The 11,539-nt window shown below is 34.8% G+C and overlaps 2 protein-coding genes across 2 annotated transcripts; both read right to left on the reverse strand.

Moving 5' to 3' along the window:
- Nucleotides 1–4,485: 4,485 nt before the first annotated feature.
- LOTGIDRAFT_174389 (hypothetical protein) lies at nt 4,486–5,331 on the reverse strand (the record flags this gene model as incomplete). Its single annotated transcript, XM_009052969.1, has 1 exon — nt 4,486–5,331. One exon carries the CDS (start codon nt 5,329–5,331, stop codon nt 4,486–4,488), a length of 846 nt encoding a protein of 281 aa, XP_009051217.1.
- Nucleotides 5,332–8,549: 3,218 nt separating this feature from the next.
- Nucleotides 8,550–11,217, reverse strand: LOTGIDRAFT_174390 (hypothetical protein; the record flags this gene model as incomplete). Its single annotated transcript, XM_009052970.1, has 2 exons — nt 8,550–9,932; nt 10,474–11,217. The coding sequence occupies 2 exons, from the start codon at nt 11,215–11,217 to the stop codon at nt 8,550–8,552; spliced, it is 2,127 nt and encodes a 708-aa protein (XP_009051218.1).
- Nucleotides 11,218–11,539: the final 322 nt, after the last annotated feature.

Raw genomic sequence — 11,539 nt, forward strand, 5'->3', positions numbered from 1 at the left:
CGAGCACGCCAGCTTCAAATGATAGTGACAACAACAGAGAGAAATACAGACTGTAAACTTGTCAATTAGTAGACATAAAACAATTGTTATAATATCTCACATTTATAATAATAGTCCTTTCAAAAAAAAAATGTAAAACTAGAGCAATTTGCTAAAGACCCTGAAAAAATCAACCTTCGACGATAATTAGGTCCAGTGCAAGAATAATTTTCATTATTTACAAGATTCCAATATCGGAAGTAGACGCCAGATTTCACAAATGAAAGTATCAGCAGCTATAAAACCGGAAGTACATGTCGGAGGTCAAATATCAAAGTATCAACTCATAGCCAAGGTCAATGACCTGTGATCATGTAAAGGAGGAGGTCTAAAAAGGTCAAGATCAAGAGATATAAGTCATCAAAATTTCAAATTGCACACGGCTATAAAACCGGAAGTTGACATAAGATAGCAAATATAAAAGTATAAATAGATAGCCAATGCCAATGACGTTTGATCTTACAAAAGTCAAGGTCAACAAAGGTCAAGGTCAAAAATTACAAATTTTAAATTTCCAAAACCTGTTTCTTTTTTGGAACTATGAAGCTGGATCAAGTGACCTTCTAATACAAAGTGGCTTAAAACATGAGGTAATTGTATGCAAAGTTCCATTTTCAACAAATGTATCCTTTTTATGTTATGCCAAAAATCTCAATAATGAGTAATTTAACCCGGATGTGCCACGCCCATCTCATTTATTTGACATAATTTAATTGATATTCAAAATGTTATGTTGTGTACCAAATTTCAAGCTTATGCATAATACAGGTCATAAGATATAGGTCAACAAAAGTCATCAAAGGTTAAAATATGGAAATTCTAAAACCCGTTCCTTTTTTGTAACTATAAAGCTGAAACAACTGAGCTGTTCACACAAAGTTGCCAAAAGGATGAGGTAATTGTGTGCAAATACCCTTTTTGAACAAATGTATCCTTCCTCCTAAATGTAAACAATTTGAAATTCAACCCGTCTAGTTGTGTTCCAAATTTCAAGGTTCTACATCAAATAGGTCATAAGATATACATTCACCAAGCTCAAAGAGACAGAAATATTGTAAAAAAAAACTCAAATATGAAAAAAAATAACGAATTTCAATTTTACTTTATAAATACGATTGTTATATATCAAGGGAAAGAACATGAGAAGCACATTAGGAAACCGAAAAATCTAGGTTAATTAGCTCACGTGCTAGAGCAGTCCAAAGTTGCAGGTTTGGCTTTTTTTCGGACAGCTATAAAACCGGAAGTACATGTCGGAGGTCAAATGTCAAAGTATCAACTGATAGCCAAGGTCAATGACCTGACCATATAAAGGTCAAGGTCATCAAAGGTCAAGGTCGCGTGGTATGAGCGTTCGAAAAGAAAATTCAAACGGAAATTGCAAAAAAGCAAAAGCGAAAATCAAAAATCGGCTCCCACAGTTTTTTTGCGCAATCGATCGAAATTGACATATACGCACATCCAATTAAACCCTGAGGCTGAATTTCGCGTTTAAAAAAATCTGTCATATCAAAATGGCGGCCAAAGAATCACTTCCGGTCTAGATTATATTTTAAAATCGGCCATAGAATTTTACTTGCTTAAGATCAGAAAAAATTTGTTGACCTACATAAATTACATCGGAAATTATTCAACCGGAAGTAGATTTGAAATTTAGTCGCTTTCCTGTTTAATAGCGGAAATGACGTACAAAATTTGACTGTATCATATTATCAACATTAATAAAGTTTCTTTGCGTTAAAAATTTCAGATCAATCGATGCAAAAACGAAAAAGTTGCAAAAAAAATTGAAAAATTTGATCGAAAAAAGTGAGCTACGAATTTTTCAAGTGCTATCAGGTCAGAAATTACGGATAGATTGTAAAAAAGAAAACCCGAAGAAAATGCAAAAATGCGCCTGCTAAAGCCGATTGTCGACTTTTTGCACATGTTGACCTGTGGCACTTCCGGTTTTGCAAAAATGTTCCAATTTATATTCATTAACTACAGAAAGCCTACACATGTAGAAATGTTGATGCAGCTGACGAAGCCTGGACTGTGTGTCCTGTGGAAAAAGAATTGACATTTCGATAACAAACTGGGACTTTGCCCCAGAAGCAAAGTCCCACAATAAAGTGATGATTAATAAGGTCTCTAACACTATAGTCTTTGTTTTTGGGTTCTTGAACTAATAAGAGACACAGACATCAGTACAATGTTTTAATGAAGAATATAGCGTTGCACAGTGTGATGGCATGTGAGACATACATGCTTTTTTTCATGTCATATATTACATTTGTAATCAGTTCTCTCCCTTGACTATTGAAATTAAAATCAATTACGTACCTTGGACTTCGTCTGTTTATATTGTGTTTTGTACGTTCCTATTTGTAGGCAGTCTCTCTTACAGAGTTCCCTCAAGGAACAACAACTCTGAATGAGAGAATGGTCTGTAGCGTGTGTTGTTCCCATTTTTTCGCCTAAATGCTGTTTCGGTTCGGATCGTTAGTACTTGGTTTATTTGTTATTACCAACGTAATAGGCACCTCTAAACTTTACCGATTGGGTCAAAAACATCTTCATTGCAAGATCAACTCGTTAGAGACTTGAATCGTATTTTTATGATATTAATCTGGTCATATGCTGTCATGAACTTGCAGAAGTATGAGCTAATGTTGTTTATATTGTTTTTATTTATTTATATATGGCTCTTATTTCACATTTCTAAATGTTATACAACAATATTAGAGTAAAATGTTTAAATTGTAATTCATAAAGAATCGTACCTCTCCATTGAGTGATTTCCTTTGTAAATGTGAAATTTCATAATTAAAGTTAATGGTCAAATTGTATGCCATAATAAAGTCGACGTCTCCATTGAGTGGTTGACTTTGTGAAAATTAATGATTTATACGGTTAACAATTCCCATTTGTATTCTAAGTAATAAGTAATAATTAACAGTGCAACATTTACCATCTTTAATCCGTGATGGATTTATGCAATAGTGCAGATCGGATGCGTGGACATCTAAAAAGCCTAGTCTTTGGGATGAGACAATTACCCGAGAGAGTTGACTAATGTTGCACTTACCCGGAGGAAATTAACCTTTTGTACATCGCATTCTGGTGCAAAGAGGTGGGAAGTAAAAGCCTCCATTTCATTTCATTTAATATTGCGCAACTGCTTTTTCGGATATCCATTAAGTTCGTAGACATTATTCGTAAACTTACATTGACTTCCAACGTAGTTAGTTTGATCCTGTTCGACACTTTCACAAACGTATTGCGAAAAAGTTCCCTGTATGAAACTAAATGTGATGTCTATTGTGTCTTATATTAACTCATATAAATACATGTATATTATAAATAACGATGACTATATGATGGGGGGGGGGGAACAATTTCCGAATTATTAATTTACTTCGCAAAGCAACAGTTGTTCAATTGCCAGACAATGACGTGTACACGTCTCAATGAATTTGATATGCGAGAGCGTGTTTTCAAGATGTGGATTTTTCCAGTATATGTTAACTTCTAAACCAATGCTCATGCAATTTAAAATCTCAATCGGTATATTACATCATTTCAGATTTTCTCAACATGGTAATATAATCAACAGTTCTGAGGTTCTGATGACCTTCTTCAAAATATATAATTTTAGTATGTCGTGACAACATCATATCTTTATATTTTGTTCTTTTGCAGAACGCTCAAAACATACAACTGTGTTTGTGTACTTTCCAAACTCTCTTTAGTAGAATGTCAGCTTTGTTTAAAAAGCTTTTGTGAACGTTTACATATTCCAATAATATATCAAAGCCATGTGATAACGAAACAATTTATTGTAATTGCATAAAACACCCAAAGTAACTGATAAAACATGCATTTATATATTATGTTCATTAAGATCACAGTCAGAGAAACTAATCAGATGGATTCAAAATATGTTTTCGTGTCTATCTATATCTGGGCCACTATGTTTGGAAGCCTCATGTTTCGCAAATGTTATTCAAGCTTAAGTTTCAAAAAGAAACATAAACTGAATACTTGATTACAGGGACAAATGCGCCATTTTCGGGAGTTGATTTGAGTCTTGAATTGAATTTACGTAAATAGTCTTCAGAAGTACTATAAATTAAAACAAATCGCATATTTCCTTCAAAAATAGCTCAAACTAGGAATTTCACTTCTACTTCTATATAATATGTCTTTTCTATTTATGACAGAGTCTCAAAAAAAGACGACTTTGATGGCTCACATTTCGACGGCGAGCTGTGAACACTATTACGGATTGGCTTAAAAAGAATTCTCTTAATGCTATTTATTAAGAGATCATGCAAAATTTTTGATTAACTTTTTAGATGTGTATGATATTTTTTCATTGCTTTTACTGCAAGGAATCACTGTAGAATTAGTAGTCTTTCAAATTTAGCACTTCACTGATAGTTAAAGATTATTTTCTCTGTACTAAGAACGATACCATTTATTTATTCCAAACCCAGTACCTGGATTAAAGTTAAAGGCGATCTCCTCAGAAAGTGACAACGAATCGATAGATGAAGCACATGATTTACTTTCACTAGAATGTCCAGAATCAGATGAATCAATATGTAAAAACCACCCTGGCTCCCGGGAATAGTCTAAAATCTTCATTGTTGGATAGAGGTCATCCTCATCACTTGATTCATTATCAGATTCTAACCAATTGTCTTCTATTTGTTTTAAAGTTTCCTGTCGCTGAACGTTTTGAGACGATTCAGATCTTGTGTTATTTCCGAGGGGAGAATCGCCGGTATTCGCATTAGTGAAATGATTCTTGGTTTTCTTATTCAGAAAGTTTGTGGAAAGCCACTTACGACATTTTTCTGTGCTGCTCCTGGACTTAATTACAACTGAATGTGCGCGTTGTGCCGGTTTTCCTGATTTGTGCAGCGTACGCGATCTCCTCTGAACATATGATGTGTAGTTTAGATTGTTCTGACTAGCTTTGTTATCTCCCACAAGGCGGCGAGTTGAAGAAGCATTCGATTCAGTATCATCATTGAAATATCTATCACAATCCAAACCACTATCTGTAGAGACACACTGTATAACTGAATTACAAATATACACTCCACCGATATGGTACTCGCTGAATTCACAATCTTTAACAATTGGAGAACTAACATTGCAGGATGGATTCACTGTCTTGTAAACTAAATTGGAGCGACTCTTGTTTGACACCGATTGCTTTTCGGTCTGTGTCGCCGTTGGAAGTCTGGCCTCATGGGACCTTTCTTTTCCTTTGCACTTTTTCTTCAACCAACGAATCATTTTGCTTTCTAAAATACAAATGATATATGTTAAGCCAACATAAAGCAATCGGTGGGAATAGGCCTAAATTCTACTGTTAGTACTTTTAGTAAGTATTAATTCCCAGGTTGCACGTTAATGAAATTAAATCTATGCATTTGTGGTGTTACTGAATTTCATAAAAAAAAAGGGTTACAGTTAAGCTGCATCTATAATTTGACAGTACTGTTATAAGAGACTTGTTGTCCAACTTTCGCTTTGAAGAGGAATCCTGATAACATATCTTTCTGATCTAGTTTGATATTCTAAGCATAAAATCATGCAAGGTATTCAAACTGCGCACCACAGAACAGGGTCCGAAGGCTGACATCGAGGAAACGTTGGATCATTCAATATGAAACAGAATGACAAAGCCAGAATTTAATTTTTCTTGAATGTTAATGGTTATACATCTATTCATAACTCAAGGAAGATGTCATAAAATCTCAAGACTTTACCTTCTGTATGCTCACAAGGACAAGTAAAAAGTTACTGATAACTACACCAACTCCGCATTCTCTTTATATATCCTCTACGGATTATTACGACTACTTAAAGACGTTTTCATATTTAAGTGTCGTTAATTTTCTGTCAAATCTTGATGTACTGTATTTTCTATAGAGTAGGTTAGTGCTGTATTTTGATTGGAGAGTGACACTTTTGGCATGTTTTTATGTGAAGTCGACACTGATTAGTGAATGATCTTAAGCGACGACTTTGATTGGGTCTCGATCTTTAATTATAGAATTAGGCAGATTAAAATAAAATTCGGTGTTAATCCTTTCACCCAGTTATACCTGGCTAATTTAGACCACTGTTATAATACATGTCTATCAGAGTGAACACACATTATTGGATGAATAATTCTATACGGCCTGCTGATCACTTCAGTATGGGGCAGACAAGGTGTGATTAATCTGCTTTAAGACGTTACTTACTGACTGGAATTTATATACGTAATAACTAAAGGTGAGAAAATACAGCAGATTATAAGAGAAATACAGGTAATTTGAAATATTCTACTCTCAGTCAGAACAAATGATATACAGTATACATGTTGTTGGTCTAGTGGGTGATAGATAGATCCATATACTGACCGTGGGATTCATTGAATCGAAAAATTGACCAAGTACTAGCAACTAAAATCATCTGAATGGTCGCGTATTCCGGCCCCTCAGATCGAGTTTTGAACAAAAAGTACAAAACGAGAAGCTTTTCCAGTCGCCGATCCGCTCTGGTCGACTGAATCCGACAACTTTTCAGATACCTCCTGTCGTTGAAAATCCAGTTCAGAATATGCTAAGCACAATTAAGAAATGATGAAAATTAGCCTTCAACGTGTCGGAGAACAAAGGTCATTACAAAGTTTTTGACAGTTTACAAATATGGCATGGCAATTGCGGCTAGGGATAATTGCATTGTTGGTCGGTCTTTGGTTGAGTTTTTCCATAATTTTAACTCGACGGGTTAACATTGAAATATAAAGTTATTGTCAGAGAGAAAAACGATAAAATAATTGATTTGAAATTGATGGGTTGATCAATTAAAGTATAAATTGTGTGATATATACAGAATTTATACCGAATAGGTTTCAGGGAGCACTAAAATTGTTATTATGTAATTGATCACCCGAAATATGTTTTATGGTGTCAATATTTAATACTGACAGTCGGTGAAAATTCCTACGTTGTCGGATTTTCAAAGTCATTTCGCCAGAGAATGCCTGTTTCTAAAACTGGGCCTACTAGATTACATGCAGAGCTTTATTGTATATATATTTCAAATGATTTTTAGGTGCCATATGACAATGTTTATCTGATAATTGCTGAATGATAATAAGTTATCAGTTACGTCCCTTGAAGTTTGCAAATCAACCATACCAGAGCCGTATGCACTTACTTAAACATTGCTTCAACATACAACTGAATTTATTGATGTTTATAAGATAATGTCTTCTGCATTAGGGTACGCCACGGGATTTTACAGTGTTTACAGCCAATCTGACTGTAGTAAGGTTCTCTTTCTCTTTTCTTAATGCAATAACATACGACAAGTATTATATAATGTAAATTTGCAGAGTCTTGCTTAATTCTAATGGGTTTTAAGAAAATTTCTTGCTTTGGCTTTTGTCTGTAAATGGAGCGGGGGTATCATTTAGGCCATTATGTTTTTTTTAGATTTATTGTTTAAGTAGACAGTGAATCTGAATGATAAACAATAAAAGGAAGACCATTGCATTTAAACTAATTTTCATTTACATATTTATCCCATCTCAATATGTTCAGCCATTATCCCCAGACTTTTTCTGTCAGCTGTTTATTAATCAAGAATTCGAGCACCACTTTGACCTTTTTTGTGTTGTTTCGTGGGAATGTTTACAATCAGCGGGATTGATTTAGGGTAAAAATGGGAAAGGGCGATATGGGCAAGGTGCAAAACAGAAAGAGTGAAATAGGTAGATTTAGGGGCGAATTGGAAAGGTGCGAAACGGGAAAGGGGCAAAACAGAGAAAGGGTGAAATGGGAAGCATTTAGAGGCGAATGGGGAAAGGGCGAAATGGGAAGACATCAATCAGCTTATTCATGTGTTCATTATATTAAGTTGACATAAGGAAGACTGTAGAGAGACATTGACAATAAAATGCAATCATACAGCTTCAAAGTTACCCAAAGAAATAGGTTTTGAATACAACAGATAAATATTTGTGATATTATAGGATAAGGCTTTTTATTGAGGGGGTCTTGAACATCTTTTAAATTTACTTAAAAAAAACTTCTAATAAAGAGGTACATGTACATGATATTCGTATACCACTTAAATGTTTTATTCGCCTGTATAGGACGTAAAACTCCATTCATTTCATTTTATTATGCTGCCTGAACAGCAATTTGGAACGTTGAGTAAAACCTATAATAGTGGAGGACTGTCTTGTCTCGTCCACCAGCAATGTCGTTAGTATCCGAAGTGTTGATTCGAGTTTCATTGCTGTGGCAGAATTCCTTCCGAGTCAGCCTATGAACTTTTCAGAAAACCCTCGTACCCCCTGAGTGTTAATTGGTACAGGTTGGACATATTCCCCGTGTCAGTCATGAAACAGAGGCATTTTCAGTTCAGGTTCTCTCTGAATTACAGACATGGAAAAACTGAGAGAATTGGAAAGGTAAACATGTATATATATAATAAATTCAACAATTTTATTGTTAATACTTTATTTTTAGTTTATGAATTAATTTAATCAAGGACAATTCGTGGCCGAACAGTTCGTGTTTGACTGTCATACATGACTGGTACTGCTCTTGACCGGTATTTAAATCACACAACTGGTGATGATGACTTTCTATCAGGGAAGGGTCTACAGATCTGAACACTGTTAAATTGCTCTGAACACACAGATCGTATAAATCTAATTTATCTCTTTTCAAAGATTGCAAATATTCCAGATCACTTTTATAGATGGAAAATATACCGACACCAAATTCACGCCAGAATCCGATTTCAGCTCCGAACTGATCCGCTTCTATATCACAAATTGTCTTCCCAAAGCAGGCTGTATCCGAATGAAACCTACTAAATCGTATAGGAAAATACACTTGCTGTTTTAATTTTGTATTTTTAGAGACACTGAGAAGGAAATTCTCGTCAAAGTGAGAATGAATAGTTAAAAATATCAGAAGAGATGTTCCTGACGCACCATCTAACGCGGACGATAAGGCACTATTTCTTGTGCTGGAGTCGTAAACAAAAATTATCCGGAAATGGAAATGAAATTCGTTCCTAGCGTAGAGATATTCTTTAGATTTTTTATATTCATTATCATCGTCATGATAGAGTATAATTTCTAGATGAACTTTCCATTGTAATTGTTCTACAACTTCAGACACTGTGGATAAAAAACTATTAAAGACTTCCGATTGTTTAAATACTGGTAACACAATCCAGACTTCTCGCGAGGGCAACAACTCATTTGCAACTTCTCTGAATTCGATGTCATGAAAAGTCTGCAGAGTTCTATACGCTCTGTAACTTTTGTGCTGGAGTCTTTCTAAAAATACATGTTCCAAATATTCTCCATAAATTAATCGCCGGTAAAATATGTCAACAAATGCACTCGTAGATTCTTGCAAGTTTTTAATAAGCGAACGAGCACTGCTTTTTGAATGGTTTTGATATGGTAGTATTTCTCCCACTGGATTCTGATATCTAAAAGAGCTATATCCAACATCATTGATAAAGGTGTCCCAATTTTCTTTAGAAGAAGAATCATAACTAGCAATATCTTCGTCAGACTTAATCAAACTATTTATTTCGCTAAACTTTTCAAGAGTAATGTCCCTTCCTTCGTGCTTTATTCCAGTAGCCCTACCGTTTAAAACACCCGACATGTCTGTAATTTCCAGTCGTAATCTTGCCAATTTATTTCTAAGTTCTGTGATTTTCAGGGAGTCATAATGTATAGTAATTCTGTATTGATGAGGACTTTGTTTTACGGGGTGAAGAGTTATTGCCCTGTCTTCTAAACTACCCAGTTTTTTAGTAAATGATCCTTTAGAGTCATCATAATTGTGAAGAAATAGTTTCACCATCTGAAATGAAAATATGTAAACATTCATTGACAATATAAAACTATAATATAATATACAGCAATTAGTTAAGATAAGATATCTAAACATATGCATAATATGTGACCCCCACCCCAGGCTTCCTCCCGATTAAGTTTGCAAATTTGTCCTCAATTAGTCAATAACTGAGTTAAAAGATTTATGAGGTCTGTATCTTTCCGTCCCAACAGGATTTTTTCAGAAATAGTAATCACCACACCACACGGGGCATGGGTTGTATTTTATGAACGGTTGTTAAGTTGTCTCTGGCATTACTTCCTGTAGAACTTTATGTGCCAAAACTGCTTTATAACGTGATGTCTGACACAGTGCGTTTGTATGTGTGCAGCACTATAGCTATGTAGAATAAACATTACTTCGCTGCACATAACTTTTGAAGTTCAGAATATATTCTGTTTAATTCACAGAAGACGCTGTAGGAACTACATGTTATGGTGCTCTTGAGGAATCGTGATATATAACTTTTATAATTATTATCAGCATAATTATTATAATAAAAACTTACTTCATAGGACGACGAACAGCCTATTCCAACATAATACTGAACACATCTACCAAGTTCTGTATCTTCATGTAAGGTTTTGGTATTACTGATACATGTTGTTATTTTATCTTTCAATTTTTCTAGAGCACTTCTGCTGAATATAACTCCAGGTCCGCCCATACAGAAAGCACTGTTTTCAAACAATCCAAGATGACCCAGTTCAGAGCTCTTTCCAAAACCAGGGCTTCCCATATACAGTGTTTTAGAACTATTGATTGTTCTGAGGAAATGTTCAATTTTTTCAGGCTTCAAGAACAAGTCGTCATCGGCTCTCATAAACCATTCAAAATCGTTTAGAAAATGTTTAGCGACGTACTTGATCATAGCAAACACTTTAACTTGTGGCGGGAAAACATTGTCGTTCACAGATCGCAGATTTATAACCGGAAGGTCACTATTGGGAGGTTCAGAACCACCAACAAAAAATATAATATTGCCCGGAAATCGCTTGCCCCACGTACTATAGATAGCCGCGGCATGTTTATCCAAGTTTTTTCTTGTCGTCATAACAGATACTAGCAACAGAGGATCGGATGATTTGTGGAATTTACCACCTTGTGCGAATAGATTCCTGATGTTGCATTCCTCCTCAAATCGTACAAATCTGAAGTAAGTAGTCGTGTAAAATCCCGTATAAAAACAAAGCAAAAGAAGGAACAGTGTTTTAATCTTTCTTTGAAGTAAATTTCTAGTTTTTAAACACATATTGATAAACATTTTCAAATTCATTTTAATTTTATGTACATTTCAGAAATTTTTTAATTTACTCTTAAATCCTTTATCATAACAGACACTCTGAAATCACGACACATCTTATGAATAAATTGTTGGAAAGAGTAATTTTACGAGCAAATCCTTACATAAACACGCGATCCTAGCTCCACAACCACGACTGAATATAATTCGCCGCACCTACCATGTACTCAACCGAAAAAGATGAAAGTTGTCGTATCTTCACCACATCACATATGATCCAGAATCACAACTATTCTGCAGAAACAACTAAGGATCCAGTAGTATTTGTACG

This window comes from Lottia gigantea (assembly GCF_000327385.1).
Source record: "Lottia gigantea unplaced genomic scaffold LOTGIsca_193, whole genome shotgun sequence".
Lineage (NCBI taxonomy): Eukaryota > Metazoa > Mollusca > Gastropoda > Lottiidae > Lottia > Lottia gigantea.